At 33.2% G+C, this 27,526-nt stretch overlaps 1 protein-coding gene across 1 annotated transcript in view; it reads right to left on the bottom strand.

The window, feature by feature from the left end:
* Window positions 1–2,160: 2,160 nt before the first annotated feature.
* The window catches only part of LOC143222794 (alkyldihydroxyacetonephosphate synthase, peroxisomal-like), a 52,318-nt gene continuing 26,952 nt past the window's right edge, over window positions 2,161–27,526 (bottom strand). Inside the window, exons 14-20 of the mRNA XM_076449779.1 lie at window positions 24,717–24,856; window positions 15,661–15,710; window positions 8,442–8,511; window positions 7,636–7,697; window positions 6,317–6,506; window positions 5,429–5,486; window positions 2,161–3,373 (exon numbers count right to left, since the gene is read on the bottom strand). Coding sequence (XP_076305894.1) covers window positions 3,252–3,373; window positions 5,429–5,486; window positions 6,317–6,506; window positions 7,636–7,697; window positions 8,442–8,511; window positions 15,661–15,710; window positions 24,717–24,856 — 692 coding nt within the window. The 3' untranslated portion in view covers window positions 2,161–3,251. The remainder of the gene's footprint in view (window positions 3,374–5,428; window positions 5,487–6,316; window positions 6,507–7,635; window positions 7,698–8,441; window positions 8,512–15,660; window positions 15,711–24,716; window positions 24,857–27,526) is intronic.

The following is a 27,526-nucleotide window of genomic DNA, read 5'->3' on the forward strand; positions in this document are numbered from 1 at the left end:
TAGCCTATGGTGGAAATAAAAGTCATGGATATGCGATAAGACAACCAGGATAGGAAGGGCTGGTGAATCTTACCCTAAGCAATTCATCGTAAAGCAATAGCAAGTTATAAGAATCAGTGAAGTTTGAACAGCGTTTCTTTTTAGGTATGTTCGGCTGTCTATAAATCCCCGTTGGTCGATAACATTAAAGTAAAATTTTCTTAAATATCTTCTAAATAATCATAAAAAATTCAGAGTGCTTATGTTAGATCATAACTGTTTACAAATGAAAAGTCATTAAAATTGCACTTCGATCATTCACATTAGCGTCAGTCGCCCAGTGTATCTAAGAATGAAGTTAAGTTACACAATTCATTCTAGAAGGCAGCAAATGATGATTCACAGAAATGACAATTTTACCAATGAGGATCCTCTTAGCCAAACTTTTGCTTAATATTAACATATTATTTTGAAATTGAAATTATTGTTCATTTACGTTTACTCAACTTGTAAATTCTTCATATCATTATTAGTATTATGCAAATAAAACTTAAAGTAGTCAACTGTTTTATGTTTTAACTACTAAAGAGCTCATTTAGTGCTAGTGAATGGATTTCACGGTTTCTTTAGTAAGAATTGAAGAAAAATTAATAATAAACTCTTCCCACTTTATTACACATAACTGTAAACATTTAAGCACGTGATACTAGAAGAAAAGCTGATAAACTCCCATTCGAGATCCATTCACTTAGCTCTAGTGTTTTTCAAAATATCTGAAAGTTAGAAAGAATGGCCACATATTGAATAGCTAAGCTCCGGTTTATGCTGTATAAATGAAATATCCTGGCCGGGTGCACAAAAACACAGTCCCATGTTTCTTTCAGAGTACCAAGCACACAGTCGGTCCGTTACTTCATAGATAGCCAAGTATTTCAGAACGGATGGCAATAATTCAGAGTCTGATACTTCTTTCGCGATACAAATAACACAAACATTCCAGACAAAATGCTAAGTAATGAAACAAACTTATTTTAGTGCCTACGTTTGTTTCAGTGCTGGTTTCCTTTTTGTGTGTGACATATATTGTTGTCTGTGTACCGTGCAAGTTCCGCCTGTTTTCGAACTTTGTAAAAGATTCTTGAGAATACGAGAACTACTTGTTTTACGAAAACGGTAGCATGTTCGATCATTGTCAAAACTTCAAGAAACTCGTGTGATCGCAATATAAAACTGATGCGCCAGTAGAACATTATTGTTGGACAGCTACACTCAATGTACTGTAGGCCTCGGAAGCTATAATTGTGATTAACGTCTATTAATTGGAAAACCACATCTGGACCAAGAATGTTAGTAAATTTCGAACATTACAAACCGTTCAACTTCAATGAAGTACTTTGGACGTTAGAAGTTTTACGAGGACATTAAATATTGTCACCGGTGAAACGTACGGATGTTTCAAACTCAGTCCGCCGTCAAAAGACGTAAACAGGTGTATCAGTAGAATTAATTTGCTTTCCGTGAACTTCGGTAATAGATTCAGTTCCAGACAAGATACAAGACTCTGTATTGTATGTAAGTTTGTAAAACTTGTATATTAACAAACGTATATAAATTATGATTTGTGATACCTATTAGTAACAACCGTTATTATAAATTGTATTATTTGTTTTGTTAGTATATTAAAGTATATTTGTGTTTAAAGAAAATGCGTGTATCAGTCTTGTTGACAAGTATCATAAATATCAACATTTAATTAAATGCTACATTAAAATTAAAATTTCCGGTTATATGATATAGTAATACGTAACATAATAAATCTGAGACTCGTCCGAAATAAATTATAGTACGTAACACTACACAGATAGTCCAATACATGTTAAAGAAGTACTTAAAATGTTTGGTCAAATTTCTACCCACTTTGAAGTAAGGAGTGTGGTAATCTCAACGCTGAATGTAACGCACAAATAATCGATCTCCGATAAAACAAGCGGTTCGTGGATATGGGTGGTAGGTTTGGCATTTTATGGCGCAAAGCAACTAGGCTATCTGCGCCTCGTGAATACGATGTGTGAAACGACAGGTCTAGCGAATTATTACAGGCGAAATTGAAATAAACAAATATGTATAGTGTTGAAGTCTGAGGAAAATCAAGTATTTTATTATAAACGAAAGCAAAATAATAACTTTAAACGTTTAGAGAAGGTGGTAAAAGATACAAGTAAACCATCGACATATTAACATTTACAAAGAAAAACGACGTAACAGTGACAGGATTTTTACAGCAAGTCTTGTTTCTCCCAGATTAAAACGAAACTTTCTTCTCAAGTATTGAAGTCTCATCACAAAGACTGCATTAATTAGTAGCTAATTAAAGAGACAATAAGAACCAGAATATGGGAAATATTTCTGATGCATAACCGCCCAAGTTATTCCCTAAACTCAAGGTCATACAACAATTCAATAACCCATCAAACAATAGATAAGTTTCTTAGCCAGACAGTCTATAGAAAGTAACACCTCAGACTGTATTTAGCACATGAAATTGACTGTAGTTAGAATGTTCCAGATTAAAACTTAAAAAAATTTTAAGAATGTTCTGGATATGAAATACAGGTGATTATAAGAATGTCAAAGGAAATATGAAATTGCGCAGGGATATCAACAGTGTCATGAGGACGCAATTGCCACAGATTTCGTATCATACTTTAAGTGGAATACGATTTACTTAAATGTGGAAAGTTCTTTATAATGACTGTGTGTACTCATAGAGTGTGAGATCTGAGATCTATAGTGTGTTCGAATACTGCAAGAGTACGTCATCTGTTGTTCCTCTTGCTTGGGACCTGTATTATTACGATATGTTCTTTATGAAAAAGATTAACTCTTATTACTTTGCAAGTTTCATTCATGTCATGAAAGTATTAATTAAACAATATATTTTTCGCAAGTTTTTCGAAAATTCTCGTAATAAAAATTAATAAAATTGTTCTGTTTATCCTGCTGAAAGAGGAATTAAGGAAAATTGTTTGATATTACAGACTTACCCAGTTTTGCCCAAGAAATTATACAATCGAACATTAAAATTCTGCAAAATCACATAAAATGTTTTAAAACATTTAATATTAACGTTTGAAGTGTTTTAAACACATGGTTAATATATAATAGATATAAAAAGATGGAAACCTGTAAAAGAGATACAAAGTGGACTATACCAAGATGTGTGTGTGTGTGGAATACCGAAACAAGTTACAGTTGTTGTTTCTTTCCGTATGTCAAATCAAGTTTCCGTTGGCAAACACATTGTTTGGATCTACGTATTCTTTCACGGCTTTCATCATACCAAGACCAACACCGGATACAGACTGTTTCAGCCATCGCTTCCGGATCTTACCAACTGTAAAACACGAAAGAGATGAGTACGTTTGAATGTTCCGGTTTAAAGCAGTATCTGACATTTTTACAAGGTAAGTTTTGTGTTCATAATATTTACCAAGGAAGAAGAACACGATAAAAAATGTTATAATAATCCAGCACCACAAGTCCTTTATTTCACCATTATATTGTACCAGGATTATAAAATCCCATGATATATTATGATTTCTTAAGAATATTTATTTAATCTAATTTAATCAAGAAAACATCAGCTTTATTGAAAGTTACTGATGGTTTTTAACTTCAGTTTAATTTATTTTAAATATTAATTATGAAACTAACAAATCAATATATTTCTATAACAATACGAAACAAGAAGAAATACAACTGGAGCAGTTAACTTGTAACACAAGTAAACGTGTAATTACATAACTACATATTAATGAAAGGAATAAAAACAGCATTTCAAAACAAAATCAAATACAACTGAAAAAGCTCACTTATAACACAAGTAAATATGTAATTACATAACTACATATTAATGAAAGGAATAAAAACAGCATTTCAAAACAAAATCAAATACAACTGAAACAGCTAGCTTATAACACAAGTAAGCACGTAACTACATATTAATGGAAGAAATAAAAGCACCATTTCAAAACAAAATCAAATACAACTGAAACAGCTAACTTATAACACAAGTAAGCACGTAACTACATATTAATGGAAGAAATAAAAGCACCATTTCAAAACAAAATCAAATACAACTGAAACAGCTAACTTATAACACTAGTAAGCACGTAACTACATATTAATGGAAGAAATAAAAGCACCATTTCAAAACAAAATCAAATACAACTGAAACAGCTAACTTATAACACAAGTAAACATGTAATTACATAACTACATATTAATGGAAGGAATAAAAACAACATTTCAAAACAAAATGAAGTGCAATTGAGGCGGCTAACTTATAATATAAGTAAGCATTTAATTACATGTCAATGAGGTATATACACCTGTAAGATTGCACAAGACGTTATTCCATTTATACGAAATTAAAACAGTTTTAACAGAACAAAACTAGTAAGATTATGAAAATAGGTCACTGTTTATTGTATAGTAAGAGTTATTTGACTTAAATCATACCAAACTGGTTTCAGAATTTTTAAAAATTTTAAAAATAGTTTATGAAATGTGTTGAAAATATGTAAGCATTCTTGTGGATCAAAATTGTTAAAAAACTGGTACTTATTTCTAACCAATTTATGATTGATTATGTATATAAATGTAGGCTTCTCATGAGCACATGATTAGTATTTGAAGTCAAGTCTCTGAGCATGACACACATTGAACGATATTTTCCTTACTTAAAGTGAGAAATAAAATAATTTTAGTAATTAAGAAGAAAAATAATCTCATTAAATATCTCTTTTATAAATTATACAAGAAATATTTATTATAATATGCCTAGTTAATAACAATAGCACGTCACATAAATACATGGATGAACAGTGCCTAAACAGGACGAGGCTATGAGAGCTAATTATTATAACCAACTCAACTTCTGCTATTATACCAGAACCACAAAAAGTACAATTCAGGAGTAAAATAAGCAAACAACCTCAAATGTTTACACGTCAATAAAATAACTGTTTAAATATTTTTGTTGATAGCTTTTAACGTTTTACTGAAAGTGATCAATGTATGGAAAGTAATTCATAATGATGAGGAACACATTTGAAGTAAATTGTTAACTTGAAGATGACCTAAGAAGGTCGAAATGTTGTTCTCTACTTGATTTTAATTAAAGTGTTAATACCCATAACAGCCGTCTTGAGATACAACGTGTGGAAAGTAGTATAATCCATGCTCTACATTATGAACTATACAAATTTACTGTCTGCCTTATTCATCTATAAAGTCTTTTTGTTTTCACATACAAATTTTACTTCACACGTAAAACTATAGCAGGCTTGAAATGTATTTTCCATTTTTTTCTAGTGTATTTTCTTTAGTAATCATAACAGATGTCTAATTATCTAAACATTCGTATTTAAAATACTTCTGTACTTACTTCCGTGGTGATGAGAAACGCTTCCTCCACATGCAAGTATCTCGTCTCTAGCTGCTGCCTGGAAGATAACGTACATAAAAATATATCGGAATTATAATTATGAAAAATGCTTGTTTTCTGGAATTGCATAAAATGTCGTGCAATACTTAAATGTGTTTTCTCATTTCTTTGGCATTTTAAATACTTCACGTATAATATCCGGTTTATTATTTAAAAGTTTAGCTTTTAAACATGAGAAAAGTCATCTAAACAGTATGATAATGCAATAAAATCTTCTTGGTAGAAAACACAGTAAAGGAATTCTCTAACTACATGACTTCAATATTTCATTAATTACTGTAAAATAAATGTGAAGTTTCATGTGCAGACAGAAACGTTATGCTTGTTTACACTGATTTTATACGTATGAAATCTATATTGTAACGTATATCGTAAGGAAAGTATCATACTTTTATTAACATACAACTAATCACGTTCATTACTGGCATTGTTAAAACAGTTTCGCATCAACATACACAGTCCTTGATACCATACGTCTCACAGAAAAAGGACATCACATATTTTGTAATATAATAAGAGTTTGACTTCATTATTATTTGCTTAGAAAAATAATATTTCAATGATTTCAACTTCCAGAAAATAACACAATTATTCACCATCACTACTATATAAGATTTCCACTGAAGAAGCAGCAGGTGCTTACGAAAATGGAAGACGTAAGCCTATTTGTTACTCAGATCACTTTCGAAATGAATTTTTTTGCGTGTGTGATACATTAGTATTGTGTAACGAATTTGATTACTTAGTGACATAATTCATTACACTCATTGGTATGTTAGAATAATGAAAGCAATTAAAAAAAGAAAATTTTAACAATAAAAGAAATACCTCGAGTTTCTCATAGATGAGAATAGGATCTGGAAGGCCACGCCCGTAAATACCCATGTAAAAGTAAATACAGGCCCCTACATCGTACGTCTGGGTCACTCGGTAGGAAATAGATGGTTGACGTTGTAATCCATTAACATCTGCTTCTCTAAGAATTCTGTCTTTAACATTTTTGCAGAGGTCAAGAACTCTATAAACATAAACAAGTGTTACTATACAAATAAAATGAAGTTTTTCATATCCATTGTGGGTTTGATCTCTTGAAAACAACTTTGGTAAGTACAAAACTAAACAAAGGAATAGAAGCAAAATAAAACTAAATACAATATTAATTCAAACTCATGTGTGACACCCGCTTGTGACACCTATTTCTTATAACTACACTCGCACTTAGTTTTCCCTTCAACTTCATTGAGGTGTTTCTTATTTCCCTCAGTAACTGACTCATACTAATATACGTTGTTATTTATTGCAATAACAAACGACATATAAAGATTTACATTTAGGGTTTGTTCCTTACTGAAAGTAAATTATTTTTCCTTTCACCTTTCTCTCTCACACAACTATCAATCTCCATTTCTTCTTTTAAACGCCTATCGTTTACATTTCGCTTTCAAACCCAATCCAATAGGTTTTTCTTGGTACGACCTTTCACCCCTGTTTTCCGTAATTAGGATTACAACAATCCTAATAAGATGATGATAGTGGTTTCATAAACTCTACAAACAAAGAAAAAGCAGATTCCTCCAATAATTATCTAGCCATTTCGTGTTGTAATCACCTAATCCCTCAAAGACTAACCAAAATTCGGCTGCTTTCTTAGCTCTTTTAATTCCAATCGATGATTTTTACACCAAACTTCATAACTCTGGGTAGGGAAATCAGTTTCGATTCGTACTTCGCAAACCTTTGTCACGAATCCAGAAAGCTTATAACACAATATAGCATTTCTTTACTTTTATTCTCCATCAATCGCTATAAATTTGTGCGTATTATTTTAATTCTGTAATAATTTTATAATTTTGTTTCAGATGGAATTGGACTACTTATAAGAGGGTAAACTTTTTAATACGAATTTAAAATATATATTATTTGTCTATTTATTTTTTACAATATTCTTCATATTCTTGTCCATTTGAAAGCAAAGCCACATTGGGCTGTTTACTGTGTCCACCGCGGAGAATCGAACCCCAGATTTTAGCGTTATAAGTTCATATACTTACCACTGTCTCATCCGGAGACCTTACAATTTTGTGTTACTAATTTTAGTGTAACGTTTGTCTCTACTGTTGCAAAGTAAATTTAAACACAAAACTTGCCTATCCCATGGTACGGAAGTTTCAAAGGATTCCGCAAATACTCCAAAATCAAAGAGAAGGTCCTACAGAGAGAGTTGAATAAGCTTTAAAACAGGCTTGGTTTGGATTTTTTGAATTTCGAGCAAAGCTACATGTGGGATATCTGCGCTAGCCGTCCCTAGTTTAGCAGTGTAAGACTAGAGGGATTACGAGTCGAGCGCCCTAATCACTTGACCATGGGCCCGGCATGACCAGGTGGTTAAGGTTCTCGACTCGTAATCTAAGGGTCGCGGGTTCGAAACCCTGTCACACCAAACATGCTTATCGTTTCAGCCGTGGGTGCATTGTGAAATGTGACACTCAATCCCAGGTGAAAGAGTAGCCCAAGAGTTGGCGGTGGATGGTGATGACTAGCTGCCTTCCCTCTATTCTTACACTGCTAAATTAGGGAAGGCTATCGCAGATAGCTCCCGAGTAGCTTTGCACGAAATTCAAAAGAAACAAATAAACAAATACAACATCTAGGTTTATGAGCGTCTGAAGTCTAATTAAGATACCAAGGTTTCGAGGATTTTCTTTTCTTTAAGTTAAAAGACTGTCACTTTTATATGTAGTGCTTTAATATTCACATTTCAGTTAATGTAGAAAAAAGCACATCTTTAATCTAATACACCGAATTTTGTATTTGATATATTTGCGCATTTACAATTCATATACGTAGGTAAATATCCAGCAGTTACAACCTAACAACGATGATCTTTAAACTATCAAATCTCACTCGTTTGTCGATAGGTAGTTCTACTGAAGAGTTATATCTGTAAACTTACCCGAATGTATGCAATTACATACGTTAAAAGGTACCCGCGTTTGCCGTTTTCTTCACCTCCGTAGACTCCTCTGAAAAAAATAAACGTACAGATATTTGATCCTCCTGAATATAATACTAAACAAAACTCTTTACTCTCTCCTAAATAAATAAAGAAAACAGCTGAGTAAGAAATTAATAAAGCAGTTTATTTGGGTACATCCTGAGATCAATCAATACCTTACTAAAGAAAAAACGATTATTAAAGGGAAAGAATTTCATGGAAAATTCATATTTAATTCTCTATTTTGCTCTACATGAATTGATTAAAAACTTACATTTATTACTTAAAAGTGTATATATTTTACTAATTTCTTTCACTGTGCATGTCGTATTTTCACATCAGTTTCTAACTCAGATTTGTATATTTTAACTGCTTTATAAGGTGACTGGAAAATTACATTTTTTTTTTTTTTTGCAATTGGAAATACCGCATATAACGTATGCAAACGATTACCGTTTGCATATTAAGTACAGTCATGTTCACATTTTGTTGAATTTTAAAGTAAGTTCTTAAGGCAGAAAAAGTTTATAGTTTGTTTCATTTGTTTGGGATATTCCACGCTAGCTATCTATACTTTTGAGCTGATAAACTAGAGGGAAGGCAGCTAGTTAACGGTACTCATCACTTGGATTACCTGAATCAAATAGAGGATTTTATTGTTGCTTTTTTAATACTAATAAATAGCCCATGAATTCTCGGATTGACAAACTGGTACGCTAATTACTATTTACACCCGGTCTGTGTATTTATGAACAGATGTTTCTATTGTAGTCAGTACTTGAAGGATCCTACGAGTGTAATATGAATAGTTATAGGGCCTTTTGGTCACACAAAGAAGGACGCCTAAGATTACGCAACTATTACGTAATATGCAAATTATGTCGACATCCAAGGTTATATAATTATTCAGTAATAGGCTACAGAGAAGGCAACTGTCTTGGAATGAGGGGAGGAGTAGAGACGATGACGTCATAGTGTCACAACCAAAGGACGCGACTGCTTTAGGTTCATAGTTCCACAAAGTGGCAATAGAAGGCAAATAGGTATGATCGCGCAAATACTTTGCAAGCGATCCGCCAGATAGCAGTGTAGACCAACATGATATTAACTTTATAATAACAATAAAAGTCTTAAAGTCAATAACTTAAATAACTTGAACAAGATTATATTCACAATTATCAATGCTGAAAAGTTTTTATTGCAATTACAATTGTGCTTTATAAGTAAAATATTAAAATCGCAATAACTTCAAGTTGATAGTATAACTAAGAACAGTGTGTCTATAGTTTCGTAGGATTTTATAACACCAGCAGTTTCGCTTTTACAAGTAAAAGTATTATTCTTACAAGACAACTATGATAGTACTAAGATATCAGTGTTTATCATACATATTATCTTAATTTATGCATTACACGAACAAAAAAATATTATAGCCAAGAAATTACCTTACATACTTTTACAGTTATTTATTACTTCATGTATAAAATCTTCACTAATTCATTAGTTCTATAGTTTCTTCAATATTTAACTTGCGTGACATGTTTTGTACCTTCTTTGACACTTTATATGGAAAACACTTATTGTCAATTAATTTCTATAATTAATATATTCTATAGTATATATTAACCCTCAAAAGACGACAATTTAAATCTCTAAATAATAAACTATAACTATATACTTAGATTCATAAGTGGCTTGTCCTAAAAAATTTCTAAAGGTTCTACATTTCAATAACTATCTTTGCCTACTACTATTTTTACATTTCCATAGGTACTTCCACAAATATTTGTCTAGAACAGGGGTGTGCAACATTTTTCGTCGGTGGGCCATATAACCAACTTCATCAATCAAGCGGGGCCACTTAAAAAACAAGCTTATTCGTGTACATGCACAATAAATTAAAAAAAATTTCAAAATGCAAGCAATAATATTTTATATTTTTGCATGAGTGATCATTTTAGTGCGACACTTGAAATTTAGAGTCCTTGCAGAGCTTGTCAATATCAGCTTTGACAGAAGTGGTTGCCACTCCTAACTGACTGGTCAAATGTTCATCAGTCAGCTGACTTCTACATTTGGTTTTGATGAGCTTCATTTTGGAGAAAAATTGCTCACAGCAGTAGGTGCTACCAAAAAGGGAGGCAATTCTTTGTGCATGACGGGACAAATTGGGAAACATTTCACGTACACAGAGTTTGTAAAAGTCTAGCAAACTGTTTTCAGAGAATTTCCTTTAGTGTCCATGTCAGCCTGCAGTTCAATGAGTTCCATTTGGCAATCATCAGGACTGTCTTCCACTGCCAAATCAAAAGGTTGAGCGAACAATTTCAATCTAATTTCAGTTTGTCTGAAATCTGGAAATCTGTTTGCAAACTCATCACGCAGCTTTTGTACACTGGTTCCATATTTGGTGCAATCCAGATTAGGAAATTCCAGTTTCCTGGTTGCAAGACATGTAAAATGGGTCAATATGGCTCTTCTCAACTGAACCTGGAAAAGTTCCAATTTCTTCTCAAAAGCACAAATATGCTCAAACAACTTATTCACAAGTTGACTTTTCCCTTGTAGTTTTAAGTTTAAATCAAACAGATGCTGTGTAATGTCTGTGAGGAATGCTAAGTCATTCAGTCAGTTCTCATTGCTCAAGAAGTCCACATTCTGACGTTTGCTCTCCATGAAGAACTTAATCTCCTCTCGCAGATTCCAGAATCTCTTCAAAGTAGCAGCTCTACTAAGCCAACGTACAGCAGAGAAGTACAAAACATCTGAATACTCACTGTCCAGCTCATCTAAAAAGTTTTAAATTGTCGATGATTTAATCCTCGTGTTCGAATATAATTTACGCATTGGACGACATTTTCATGACTTCTGCAAAATCCAGAACTTTGGTGCACAAGCTCTCTTGGTGAATAATGCAATGGCTTACAACTACGTCTTGTGCTCCAATTGCAGTTAGAAATTTCTTGGTGAATCCATTTGTCCTACCTGTCATGGAAGGAGCACCATCTGTTGTAACACCACGTAATTTATAAGGATTCAGTTCAAACTTTTCTACAACCTTAAGCACTTGTTCACAAATATCCTGTCCTGTGGTTGTGGAGGAAAGGCTTGCCATATCTAAAACTCTTCGAAAACATCAAAGCCTGCAGTAACAGCTCTGATGAAAATGACAAGTTGGGATGTGTCATTGATATCAGTGCTTTCATCCAAAGCCAGACTGAAAACTTCACACGAATTCAATCTCTCTTTCAAAGTTTCTTTGATGTCCTCTGAAAGATCTTTTGTCCTGCGTGAGACAGTAAAGCGGGAAAGGCTAGTTTGCTCCACCAAATATTTTTCTCTGGACATGCATATTCTGTGAATATTGTTAAACAATTTTTAATAAGTTCTCCATCACTGAAAGGCTTTCCCTTTTCTGCCATACATTCACAAAGCTTAAAACTCAGTTTGTCACCAGTTCTGAATTTTTCTTGAAAGTGGTAAAACACCTTGTTGCTTTTCAATGGATGTTTTTAAATGTTCAATTTTGTCCTTTCGTGCCTGACCAACAATTTCATCAAACTGGGAGGAGTGCTTAGTTGCGTAATGTCGCTTAAAATTGTACTCTTTCATGACTGCAATTGTAGTTTGACAGACGAGGCAGACAACACCTTGGTTATGTGGGACAACAAGATATTTTGTGCACCATTCACTGTTGAATAACCTTCCCTCATCATCAATTTTCGTTTCTTAACTGCTGACATTTTACTAGCCCTGAAATCAAAACAAAATTATTCTCACGAAAATAGCAAAGTAGAAAAAACATAGAATTTATTTACACATGGAACCTCTTATGGACAGAAACACATGTTTCTAAACTGGCATCCCGATCATAGCCTTCCGGTACTTAAATTAATTGAGAATAGCAAAATACAGTGTGACCTCGCCTATTCGCGGTTCGCCATTCGCGGCCCCGCATATTCGCGGGTTATGCGCGAACTGCGTTTTTGTAGGTCACAGAGACTGAAAGGGCTTTTCGAGGAGATTTCTGTTGTATTTACTCAATCAAGCCGTTTTATCAATTGTCGTCTTCACCAAACAAGATTGGACTGCTATTGGCTGACTGCCTCAGCTTCCCCAACAACGCAAACGGCAAAGCACAGCCCGGTAACGCACGGTACAATTTAGTGAAATACATAACAGTATGCAATATTGCTACATTATTACTGCATCAATGAGTATAAGTATCATTAGTGTTTGGGAAGCATTTCATATAGTATATAATCGCATACATATACGTTTTAAAACTGCGTCCAATATTCGCGGTTTTCGCTATTCGCGGGAGGGTAAGAACGTAACCCTCGCGAATAACGAGGTCACACTGTACATAGAATCAGATGCATCTGAAAGCAAAAATTTTAATAAATTCAGTAAAGTCACAACAATATGCTAAATAATAATCAATTTACCTTCAATCTCTTGTAGTAACTGTAAAAGGTAATAAAATTTTCACCAATAATGAATGACGGACAGCAGAGGTTAGGGAAAATTGTCGCCAGTGGGCGAAGGCGAGGTTCAGGACATGACGTTGAGTCGTAGACAATAGTGCTAGTGCACGTCACCTATTCATGCCCTAAGGAGGCCGACCAATCGAATTCGGCCTGCTCCTCTCTAGCAAAGATAATTTTAGAAGTTTGTCGAGTCGAAGCCTGGGAATCCCGTAGGATCGATGCTTTTAAAAATATTCCATTTGCGTTGGATTACAGATCAGGCCACATGGTTAGATTACAACAACTAGGGCCACACTAAATGGCTTGGCGGGCCGGGTTGTGGCCCGCGGGCCGCCTGTTGCACACCCCTGGTCTAGAACTTATTCCTTGCTACCTGAAGCTTTACGAATGTAGCCTCAATAACCGATAATCATTACATTTCGAAAATGTACGTTTGCTACAAATAGACCTCTCTTTAATCCTATTACTGACAAATCCCCGATGATAGCGAGTTGACGAAGCATGACCATTGTTTAAAAGTGACGTGTTTGTCTAAGGCTAAAACAAGTAATACTTTCGTTTCTATAAAACTGACAGACAAGCAAAACATTCAATTTCTGTATCTTTAGAATATTCTTCTTATGCACACTATAACATTTAATCTTAAGAGGTTAGCAGAACATCAAACACATTTTAACATATTAACAGAACTGATAAAAGAGATGATAATTATTATCTCAAAAAGACCTTTAATTATAAATCAAGTGATTATTCTGTAACATATAAATCCAATACATTTTGTGTTTATTAATACAACAACAATGTAAAATAAAATACTTAAAAACACATGTTAACAAACTTCAAAAATCTATTATAAACAGTTTAACTTATAAGATACCGGGTATGCTTTCATGACATCTTTCTATATTACGTCCATATTACTATTTCACTAAGAGCTTATCTCTTTCACTTATATAACATTATGTGAAAACAAACATGGAATTTATCACGAGACATCGTGCTAAATTCATGTCACTATATAAATAGACGAATAATTACAAATTGCAATTTCATTGCAAATTAAACATCTAAGATTTCAGTTTGTAGGCTTAGAAAAGATAGTTTATCTTCTATGTGAAAACAAATATTATCTTCACATAGATTGTGAAACAATGTTTCGGTAGCACAATGAATTATCTTTTACTCATACATTAGAGAAAGTTTAAATATATATGCAATGTATATTCATTACATGAAAGTCACTTTCATCACAGCCCCATATGTTATCATTAATATATTTAAATAGAATAACATACTTAACAAGTATTACATCTACTGAAACATTTGTTAATAAAACTTCAAAATACATTAACATACTATTTATGTAAGTATCTTCGTCTTTCATACTTTTGTACGTTATGTCTATATTACTATCTGTGCATTTCAATTCAGTATGTAAGATTTTTAACAGAGTTTATAAACGAAAAAGTTAGTGTAAATTTATTGTATTTTGCTGAGTTTAACAAACATTACAACAAAAGCACAATTCAAAAACATTAAACTGTGCTTAACATATGGCAATCAGTCAAGCGCTCTTACATAACATCTGAGTAAACATAGGAGGTAGCATACTGTGCATAGTACGTAACAATTATGTAATTCTCGGTGTTTGCATAATTTGTATATTACGTAATAGTTATGCAACCCTTAGACAGCATCCTTTGTCTCTTGCTAGCAGTTGCTTTACTCCTAGCAGCAACATTCTTTGGTGTCAAACAGACATGAAAACTACTAATATTAATTTAGTTGCTAGTGATATAGTGAACATAAATCTTAAGAGACCTGGTCCTAGGCTTAGACCTGTTTCAGGTTATCACAATTTCAGTGGTGATTCAACTACCAACTGTAGAAGATGAATGATTGAAAGTGAATGATATGATCCAATAAGTCGCGTTTCACGTCTACTAAATTGACACTACCGTAAAAATATGGATAATAAATACATAGCAGGGACTCTTTAGTTTGTGCTTTTGTGACATATCAAGCAATTAGAGTTGGAATAACTGTGTTGGGAAGATTATTATTTGGCAAAATATGAGCCAAACCCACATTGGGTGGAGGTTCTAATATAATGGTCGGTGAGTGTATAAAACTGTATAACTATTATAAGTATATATTACAACTATTATAAGTATCTATTACAACTATTATAAGTATCTATTACAACTATTATAAGTATCTATTACAACTATTATAAGTATCTATTACAACTATAATAAGTATCTATTACAACTATATAACTATTATAGGTATCTATTATAACTATATAACAATTATAAGTGTCTATTATAACTATATAACTATTATAAGTGTCTATTATAACTATATAACTATTATAAGTATCTATTATAACTGTATAACTATTATAAGTGTCTATTATAACTATATAACTATTATAAGTATCTATTATAACTGTATAACTATTATAAGTGTCTATTATAACTATATAACTATTATAAGTATCTATTAAAACTCAAAGAAACTTTAATTCTATTTCATTGTACTTCTAGTAAATTTGATTCTGAGCTTAAAAACAAAGACGATCAAGATTTAAAAGAATATCATTGCATTGAGTAGTTTTGGGACATTCTGTCTTAATCAAACTATTGTTTCTAGTATTCGTTAACGAGAAGTTTAAATTCACTCACCCAAAGCTGTTTCCCAAAACTAGTAGCTTGCTTTCTAACAGTTGGACGTCCTTGGGGTTGTAAACACAAAAAACAAACTTAATTGAAACTATGAGAGAAACAACAAACTATGTAAATAATTTAAGTATTCCAATGTTTAACAAAACAAACATCCAAAGAGTTGTTTCTGTATCTAACAATTTTTTTTTGTATTAAGGCCACATTTACCATCATACTTATAAATACTTCTCATGACAAAATTCCTTACTTGATTTTTTAATAACAAAAGTATGTGTACTACAGTTGTAACGTAACTATCAAGAGATGATGACGATCATAAATTTTAGGTTTAAGACTTTTCCCTCCCTATATAAAACCTTTTCGTGGTTTGTTTGTGTTTGAATTCCGCGTAAAGTTACACGAGGGCTATTTGCGCTACCCATCCCTAATTTAGCAGTGTAAGACTAGAAACTGGCAGCTAGTCATCACCACCCACCGCCAATTCTAGGACTACTCTTTTACCAACGAATAGTAGGATTGGCTGTTGCGTTATAAAGCCGACACGGCTGAAAGGACGAGCAAATTTAGTGTGACAGGGATTCGAACCCACGATTCTTATATTAGGAGTTGAGTGCCTCAACCACCTAGCCATGCCGGGCTCCTTAATGTGGATCCATATATTCTTATTTACACATGTTTATCACGTGTAGAATGTATTCAGTGGAAGCACCAGCCGTAGTTGTAGCTCACTATTAGAACAAGAGCATCAGCGAATGCTCTAAGAGTAAACTGATATGCACAGCAATGACAATTGTAATTGAAATTAAGGTTATGAAAAGTATAGAATTTTTACAGGGACATTTCACAATCCCTAGAGAAAGATTATAAAACCCTTAACACCAAAGTCCTCCCAATGGAATAGCACTCATACTGCTAGAAACTGGGCTTAGATGCCCGTGGTGGGCAGAGCACAGATAGCCCATTGTGCAGCTTTGTGCTTAATTCCAAACAAACAAACTTAATACCAAAGCTCTAGCGCCACCACCTGGAGCTTTAACCACATGTCACATTATGACAGATGGCAGCTGTGTTACCAAAGAAAGCTGGCCAAGGTTTATTAGGCTATCACGCATCTTTATCTCTAGCAGCTAGGGGAAGTAAAGGAACCACTGGAGAGCTTCCCCTCAGAGTCTGACACGGAGCCGCAGAAGCCATGCGGTTTTTGTTATTGAATAGCAATTTTTTTCGTTTTGTTTTTAGAAGTTTTGAGCAATATTTGCAAAAATTCAAAGAATTTTGAGCAATAACTGTACGAATAATTCTTTTGGTTCATTATAAGTAATAGGCTACGTCTGTCTATCTACGTCTATGACCACCATAGCTCCAAGAAGAAAGAACCAAGAAACCTGAAACCTTGTGTGCATTCTAAGTGTTCCCTGAGGATGTGCACTTCTTTATTATTAATTATCTTATCTACGTACGTGCGTGTATGTTTTTCTGTGAAAATCATATAGAAAAGAAATGTGGCCGTTATAACTCAAACAGAAAGAACCTGGAAACCTAAAATTTTGCATTCGTAATAAGTGAACCCTGAAAGTGTACATCTGGGTATTATTTATCTTATTCACATCCGTGCGCGCATGCGGGTATGCATCTTTCAAAACTAGTGGAAAACCATATGGTTTCTTACATAATAACTTCCAGTATATAGAAAAACTAATGTATGTTGGTAACAATGGCTTTTATGTAATGTTGCTTAGCCCAAAATTATGTAGATTAAGCTTCCATGCTAAAACGGGTTAAGAATACACACACTGACATTGGCATCTAGATCAAGGGTTCCCAAGCTTGTTAGACCTGCGAAACTTCACATCAAAAAGAAAACATTCTAGAGCCTTAATAAAACGTACAATAAAAACAATTGGTTGCTAGCAACAGATAAAGTTTAGTTCAAGCTTTTATAATACACATATATTTATTAAAACTATTAATATTTAAAGAAAAAAAATTTATATCAGTAAAAGTACAGTGTACTTATTTATTTATTAGTGGCTCAGATGGGCTTGCTTGTATTCACAGAGACGTTCAGTATTTGGAGTTATGGTTGTTACCTGTTAGTGCAAATCATCTTCAATATTAAGCTTGTTTCTAAATTTGGTCTTTATAGCTGTATATAGTGAAAATGTTTGTTTACAAAGATATGTTGTTGGAAAACGCATCAAAATTTTCAAAGCTCTGTTACTTATCTCAGGGTATGCTGTAGCCATTTGAATCCAAAATTGTGTAATTTCTCCCTGCTGATATTTTGTTTTTAGGGTGCAATCAGTTGAAATTTCTATAAGCTGTTCTTTCGCTTTCAAAGGCGAATCGTTGGTATTTGCAGAGTCGACAAAAGGATTTTGAATTCACAGTAATTTTCCTAAATGAGAAGGAAAGTATTCCTCAGTAATTTTATACAAATCAGATATGTGCTGCAAGACTGAAACTTTTACATCTTCACTTAAGGAAATTTCATTCATAAGTAAAACCACCGAGATTTTCGAAGCAATCACGTTCTTCCATATGTATACATTCACCCCAAAGTTTTAATTAGTTTACACTGAAGCTCTTCCATTTTACTCTGAGCTTTAAAGTACGTTACCCTAGTACCCTGCACTGTACCATTCACTTCGTTTACATAGGTAAATACGTCCGAAAGGTAAATCAATTTCTGTATCCAGCATTTGTCCCTTAAACTATATGCAAATTCAAAGTGGCATTCAAATAAAAATAAACCTTTTAAAACCGAGTTTGTAAAATCGAGCAATCACTTTTTTCCCGAGAAAATCATCGGACTTCAATATGAAGCAGCAAATGTTTGTGCAAATTCTCCCTATCCTCACAGAGTGAACTGAAGATCTTCACATTGAGTGGTCTTGATTTTATAAAATTAACTATTTTTTGACATCACCCAACACCGCTTTTAAGTCTTCTGGCATTCGTTTCATTGCAAATGCATGACGATGAAGACAGCAGTGGATACTCTGGATGTCCGGGTTTTTCTTTATCACGCGTGCCACTGCACCTGTGAATATTTTTCAATCATAGCTGCAGTCCCATCAGTGCAAATACTTGAACAAAGCTGCCATTGGATCTCATGTTCTTCCATAAATAAATAAATCAGTTTAAATATTTCTTCGCCTATTGTTTGAGTAGGAAAAAGTTTGCAAATTAGCATGTCTTCTTCAAAACTAGCTTCGTGAATATAGCGAACAAACACAAGTAACATCGCATAACCTGCGACATCTGTTGATTCATCCACCAGAAGCGGTAAAGTTGGACTCGCTTTTATTCTCCTTATTAACTCCGTTAGGTAATTTGCTGACTTATCCTTCGAGAAGACAAGTTGTCAGAAAGGGTCACAGAGTTAATGTTTTTAAGAAATTTCTTATCAATCGTGCACTCCATTAAATCTTTTGCGCATGGTTTTATCAAATCTCCTGCAACTGTATGAGCTTCATCTGCTTTTGCAACACGGTAACTAACACAATATGAAGCAAAAAGAGCAGCTTTGTTGTTCTGAATGGCAAACGAAAGAAATATAGCTTTTCTTGCATTTAATTATAAACACTTTCTTCTGAAATACTCGAAAGTTGGAATTTTTAATTGAGGGTGTTTGGTTTCTACATGTTTTAGCTTTGCTGTTACTCAACACTGTTCCACATTCAATACACAACCCATTAAGTCCATCTTCATTACCTGTTCATGTAAAACCATATTCAATAAAACTTTCATCATAATTTCTTTTCTTTCTTGTTTCAGTACTTCTTGCATCATCCTGCGTTGAAGTGCTTGCACACGATGATAACGCCGATGAATTCGTATTAGGCCTAGGAAGATTTTTACTCGTATTAGATTTATTACTGATATTCAGCCACTTATCCACTATAAGGGTGACAACAAATTATTAATTTGTCTAAAGACGCGTTCTTGTATCTTTGGCATTTCAAAAGTATTTTCATGGACACAAAATAGTTTCTTAATGAAAACTCGCTCAAGCACTTGAATTTTATCATCATACAATGACATGCTGACCTAAGATCAGTGTTATCATAACGAAGTCAGAAATAAAGATTTATGGAAAAAAGGCTGAGCTGCGAGAATAATGTATTATTCTAAAGTAAAAGGATAACTTATTATTTTACAATTTTTTGTTTTATAAGAGAATTTTTAAGCCAAATAACAAAATATTAAGTCAGATCTGACGTGCATCTAAATCTCGAACGAAATTAAACAAAATGAATCATGACGTCATAGAACTCATTGGTACCAAGTTTGTCTAATTAAACTGCAACGAATCTAACCTAACTTAACAATTATCAATTATAATTGTCATAAATATAATTATACATCATATAAATATACTTTGAAATTGAAATAATTGATACTTCATCTAATTGCATCACAATATTTCAGCCATGACGTCATATTTCGTTTTGTTTCATTTCGTTCGAGATTTAGCCGCTAATTCAGATCTGGCTTTTAAAAGACAGATGACATCACTATCCAGGGTTGACCGATGTTTCATATGAAAATTACTAGGCCATCTTGCAACTCCAATGAAGCATGCGATCTTGAAATGGTGTCATACCTACTAGCAACCAATGTTGCCACTCTTGAAGTTAACTGACATTGTATTAATAACTTCACCACGAGAACTTCCTCTAAGCTGGACCGGCATGGCCAGGTGGATAAGGCACGTATCAGATACGTAATCTGAGGGTCGCAAGTTTGAATCCCCGTCACGCAAAACGCGTTCGCCCTTTCAGCTGTGAGAGCGTGATATTGTGACGATTAATCCCACTATTCGTTGGTAAAAGAGTAGCCCAGGAGTTGGCGATGGGTGGTGATGTCTAGCTGCCTATAACTTTAAAAAATAATATTAACATTCTAAAATTTCCTCGCGGAGCACAAAAAACAACAACATCATGATCTAGATTACATCAACCTAATAACCCGAACAAAGCTGGTTACTTTCGCTAGTGTATAATATAGCTTTGTTCGTGTCAAAATGTTAATCAAAATCAAAATTATTTTGTGCGCAGCAAATTTTACATGATATTCTATGTTTATTAATTTTTTTATAAACCAACATCGCGTGAGTTACTTACTGTTCATTTATCTCCAAAACTGTAAAACATATCATGTGCATTTATTACCACTTCAATTTTGATACGAAGAACAAACTGGTATATCTTAATTCTTCCTTTATCGTATTTTATTAGTAATTAACAATCTGTAAAAATAAAAAAAAATGATTCATGTTCTACAATATATGATATCAATAAAATATGTTTGCCTAACGATGTTAGTCATACATTTAAAAATATTAAAACCACACATGTACACTTGTATGCAATATATAATATGCCGATATAATACATTGATGTGTATGTTTACTACATGCTTAAAATATAGTGTTAATATTAACTTAGCTACCAACTTAGAGCAAAACTAGAAACGAGCCTGATAACAAATATAGAATACGTTTTCTTACGTTCTTATTTATACAATATTAGCTGTTCATTGTATATATTCAGAGTAATAAAATGACTTTGGCCCAGATAAAAGGTGGCGTAACACTACCGTTACTCTATGGAAAATACTGAACCTTTGGCCACATGTAGGGAACTGCTGTGACATTTTCAGGTAAAAACTAATTTACCAACACGTATCATACAACAGCAGATTCGATCAAGAGTGTTCCGTAATTTGTATCATGACCGAGTTACTTGGAGTATGAAGTAAAGAGTCTTGTGATATTTGAATAAATGAACCAAATCTATGTCACTGATTGAAAGCACAGTGTATGTATCTATACAATCAAAATAACAGTCATTTCTTCTAAACTGTGTTCAGCTCCACAGCCTTTTCTCTCTCAGGATTAATATCCAAAGAAACTTATTTGTTTGAAGTTAAGCGCAAAGTTACACAAGGAACTACATGTGCTCTGCTCAAAATCCAGTTTTTAACGTTCTAAGTCCGTGGGGGTCTCCAGAGAATCAAACATGTTCTAGACAGAAGTATTCACTTGACTATGTCCTACAGAAATACTCATCACCTTTATTCACTTGCCGATCTCCTAGTAGAAACACTTGCCACCTATGTTTACTTGATGATCTCCTAGTAGAAACACTTGTCACCTTTATTTACTTGATGATCTCCTAGTAGAAACACTTGTCACCTTTGTTTACTTGATGATCTCCTAGTAGAAACACTTGCCACCTTTGTTTACTTGATGATCTCCTAGTAGAAACACTTGTCACCTTTGTTTACTTGATGATCTCCTAGTAGAAACACTTGTCACCTTTGTTTAATTGATGATCTCCTAGTAGAAACACTTGTCACCTTTGTTTAATTGATGATCTCCTAGTAGAAACACTTGTCACCTTTGTTTACTTGATGATCTCCTAGTAGAAACACTTGTCACCTTTGTTTACTTGATGATCTAGTAGAAACACTTGTCACCTTTGTTTACTTGATGATCTCCTAGTAGAAACACTCGTCACCTTTGTTTACTTGATGATCTCCTAGTAGAAACACTCGTCACCTTCATTCACTTAATGATCTCTTAATAGAAACACTCGTCGCCTTTGTTCACTTGACGATCTCTTAATAGAAACACTCGTCGCCTTTGTTCACTTGACGATCTTCTAGTAGAAACACTCGTCGCCTTTGTTCACTTGACGATCTTCTAGTAGAAACACTCGTCGCCTTTGTTCACTTGACGATCTTCTAGTAGAAACACTCGTCGCCTTTGTTCACTTGACGATCTTCTAGTAGAAACACTCGTCGCCTTTGTTCACTTGACGATCTTCTAGTAGAAACACTCGTCGCCTTTGTTCACTTGACGATCTTCTAGTAGAAACACTCGTCACCTTTGTTCACTTGCCGATCTTTTAGTAGAAACACTCGTCACCTTTGTTCACTTGCCGATCTTTTAGTAGAAACACTCGTCACCTTTGTTCACTTGCCGATCTTTTAGTAGAAACACTCGTCACCTTTGTTCACTTGCCGATCTTTTAGTAGAAACACTCGTCACCTTTGTTCACTTGCCGATCTTTTAGTAGAACACTCGTCACCTTTGTTCACTTGCCGATCTTTTAGTAGAAACACTCGTCGCCTTTGTTCACTTGACGATCTTCTAGTAGAAACACTCGTCGCCTTTGTTCACTTGACGATCTATTAGTAGAAACACTCGTCACCTTTGTTCACTTGCCGATCTTTTAGTAGAAACACTCGTCACCTTTGTTCACTTGCCGATCTTTTAGTAGAAACACTCGTCACCTTTGTTCACTTGCCGATCTTTTAGTAGAAACACTCGTCACCTTTGTTCACTTGCCGATCTTTTAGTAGAAACACTCGTCACCTTTGTTCACTTGCCGATCTTTTAGTAGAACACTCGTCACCTTTGTTCACTTGCCGATCTTTTAGTAGAAACACTCGTCACCTTTGTTCACTTGAGGATCTCCAACAGAAACACTGGTCACCTTTGTCCACTTTACAATTTCTTAGATCTCAGTTTCTTTACAACATTTGTCGGCTGTCACTTTTAGTAAACGTCATAATATGACAACAAAGGATATTTACGGTATTAATTCTTTTTTGTCCCAGATACTACACACACACACATATCACACATATATTACTATAATATCCTTTTGGTATAATGGACATCACCTGCAGTACGTCCGAAAAGTCTGGAACCATATGGCCTTCAAATAATTTTACAGAATGTGTTCTACATGCTATTATTGTAGTTCGAAATAAGTTTGGATTAACAACAGGATTAACTCGACCTTCTCACACTTTAAGAGCGTCATAATCAGTCACGTACCAGAAATTAAGAAAAGCTGCAAATCACCTACTGTTCCAGACCTTTCTGACACCCTGTACTATAGAGAATAAAGAAATAGGGCAATTAACTCAGGGTAAATTTTATGAACTTTCTGAGCCACGTGTTTCCCCATTACAGCAAGAAAACTAAACAACCGGAACGAGGGTAAATATATCATATGCCTGCGCACCATATCGGTACAGCTGTTGCCTAACACTGAAAAAAACTGTTCTAAGTTTTGAATAAGCCAAAACACCCTTACGTCACCTTGAAAACAATAGCTTAATATATGTTTTAAATTAAACGGACTAGGATGTCAAAAATATATCAAATATTTGTTCTTATTCTGTTTCTCTTCGTTAACGTTTACTAAACAATGGTGAAATACCACGAAACAAAATTCTACTAGTAAATGACATTCTGAAGTAGGCTTTGGCAAATGTATCCCGCATATCAACATCCTTTAAGGAATATTATTTATAATATTAATGGTGATTTACTTTCCTTACCCACCATATTAATGGCTAGGAGTAGGAGAATAATCTAAAATCAAGGAATGTGGTAGATATATACAAGTATAATAAAATAAATAAATTTTTATGAACACAAGTAGGGACCGATATATATGTAACCTAGCTAGCTATAGTAATACAGAAAGATATAATATTAAAGAAAGTATTGATACAAGGAAGTCAAAGGCTACAAAGACTGAGTTACTTAAAACTTAGAAAAAAAAATTAAAGTCAAACCAAGTCGAGTTACCTGCTGTGTCCGTCTCCGAGAATTAAACCTCAGACTTTAGCGTTGTAAGTTTGGAGACTTATTGCTATTTTCAGGAGGACAAAAAAGCAGTTATCTAATCTAAATTATATAAAAGGGCAAACCTTGTAAAAGTATAATGTAAAAGTGGTAAGTAAAATAAGTAAAAATAAATAATTTCTCTTTTAATGAAACTAAGAGAAACACCAACATTAATATAAAAGGAAGCAAAAGTTTTGTACCAGTTTTCTCTGCTTAAAGTACCCACTTTTATATTACATTATTACAGATGTTTATCCTTTTACATAAGAGAAGTTTGTTTTTTTTTTTTGAAATCACATATTTATGTGGTTGATTCTATTATTCTAGCATGTTTTTGTATAGGCTTTGATCAGATTAGAACAACAGCTTAACTTGTAAGGTTATATTCAATGATTCATACTTCTCTATTCCCTTCGAGTAAAAAAGTGAGACCGACTGCCTGGGTGATTTTAAATCCTTTGATTCGAGTGAAGTAAAACATTTTCAAGCCATCAACCAATGACCTTAAAACGGATTCCGATTCGGGCTTTAAGACTTGACCTAAAAAAAGGTTAAATACATGTTTGTGGGTAATGGATAACTATAACTATAACTATGATTTATAATGCGCGCTCTTTACGAGTAAATTAATAATTAGTTTTCCACTGTGTTAATACTGATGTATAATTCAAGTCACACACTTGTAATCATTTCTTTATACAACAACATGTTCAAACAACAACCTGCAATTTTACTTCTATCCAAAAGCCATATATATATATAAAGATTTTTTAATAGACAATTAATACTAATAGAGTTAAGTAAACGAAATCGAAAGGAAGAACTAATGTATTCTCAAGACAGTTAGGATAAATATCAAAATTTTAATTAAAAAATAAAGTAACAGAACAAAGCTTCGACCTTCTTGGGTCATTTTCAGGTTAACCTGAACAGAACAACTTAAATAGACATATTAATTTTCTGTATTTACAATAATTACACATTTTCCAATAACCAGGTTTTTAAATAACTATTAAGTAATAGGAAATAACTATTCTACTTGTATTGTAAATTTATATCTTTACTATCATGAGAATATGTTTATTGAAAACTACACAAATCCAGATATTTTCACCTTAACTTATAGATGATTTAATTATTATAAGTAATCATAAAATAAATAATGTTATTAATGCAACTTATCCAGTGGAATTAGAAATTGAAAATATTTCAATATCTAATACAGAAGTGCATTATTTATATTTAGAAATTAAAATAATTGATAAGTGTATGAAATTTGTGTGTGTGATAGCCACATTGGACTGTCTACTGAGTCCACAGAAGGAAATCGAACCCATGTTCTTAACGTTGTAATAATTTATAAGAATATTAAATTTAAATATTTTTGATAAAAGAAAATACTTTATATTTTATAATCTTCTGTTATAAGCATTTTAACTTTGTTATTAATCAGATACTGTAAAATGTGTAATAAATTACATTTTATCATTAATGTTGAAGTACTAATACAAAAATTAATAGTTAATGGATTTAATAAAGAAACTTTAAATAAAATTATCAAACTATTCTGTAACAAATATAAAATGTATTAAACAAATATAAAGATATAGAAATTAGAGAAATTTTACTAAACATTTCTAATAGCTATTTTTAGTTATGAATAAAGTCATTTAACAACTTGGCACTGCTTTATGCGGATGTGCACCTAACCTCATATAAAGGCTTATTTAGAGCATGATAGTTACAATACACTAAATGGGTGGTGGTTGGGAGTTATACCAGTTAATTTAAATAATTGGATGGGGCCCTTTATACCAGTACAATTCGTTTGCTGGGCTACCAATAAGTGCTTTTCTACAATAATGGGGGCTGGAATGCTAACTTCAAGAGGTAAGTTTATTTAACTTACTTACCTCCAAATGGTAGTATCTTATTTTTCTTATTCTTACTTTTCAATTAATTTTTTCTTCTTCTTTACTTTGTAGAGCAGTTACTTTGCTACAACTATCTGCAGGCAGTGAAGGATGATAGAGATGTGCGACACTGTGGGCTTTAGTACCCACATCTCGCTTTACTAATTTCTGTTTCTGTATCTATAATTTCTATTGTTATTCCTTCACTTTATTTTTATTTATGTGAGACTGGCGGATGGAGATCAAGACTGATAGACGGTGTATCACCACTGCGATGTGCTCCTCCTTTTCAGTCACCTCCAAAACCAAGGGTGCATTTTATATCCCGTATTATAGCTTGTACCCTGGGAACCTTACAATTAATGCAGCGTTTTCTATTTTTTAAATTACTTTTGTTTTAGCTTGATTTTGGTTATAACAAACTGATATATATAGAGTGGCGTCAAAAAACTTTATTACTATTTGCACTCACTTAACTTGCTTTAAAATGTAATTACTAATATATATGTAATTAGTATAAAAAGATAGATAGCTCAATAATTATCACTTACGATTATAACTAATAGGTGATTTAGATCAGCATTATTAAACAATAAAATAATTATGATCATTTAATGCAATTGCGATCTTAATTAATCAGCTATAGCCATTACGGATCAAAACTTGTGGCAATAGAAACAAAAAACCATTGAGAATATGCCATATATTAATGAAAATCCAAAACATCGAAGTTAAGCAAGTTGACCTTCATATAAAATCAAAACAAGGGTCAGGAAGTGTTTCACTCCAAAACACTGCATACAGTTAGTAGAGTTTTTAACATGCTCCACAACTTCAGCAAGACCTATTAAAAATGACAATCAATCCTGTATTTCGTTAAGAAGTTCCCTGATTCTTGTTATTTCTTATACTATAAGGCATATTGCAGCATGTGATTGTGTCACCATTCTTAGTACTTCTTTTAAATACTCAAACTCAATAGATTAACGAGATTCTCACTGTCCCTGTCTATTATCTGTCTAAACTACAGCTAAGGGAAAGGACTTGGAGAAATCAGAGAGAAAAGAAAACCTTGCGGTTCGCTCTCTGATTCACCGATGTCAATAAATTATCGTCAGCAGCGAGTGATAACTAATTGAATACAAGAAAATCAGTTTAATCATTTCTTGTACTTCATAATAAATTTCTCTCTTTTTTTATCCCTTTGGTTCAAAAAAAAGCTTAAAACAATAAAATAATAAACGAAACGTGAGAAATATCACAATCTTGTAATCATGGTTTTCGATAGAAAATGCAA

This window comes from Tachypleus tridentatus, chromosome 8 (genome assembly GCF_004210375.1).
Source record: "Tachypleus tridentatus isolate NWPU-2018 chromosome 8, ASM421037v1, whole genome shotgun sequence".
NCBI lineage: Eukaryota > Metazoa > Arthropoda > Merostomata > Xiphosura > Limulidae > Tachypleus > Tachypleus tridentatus.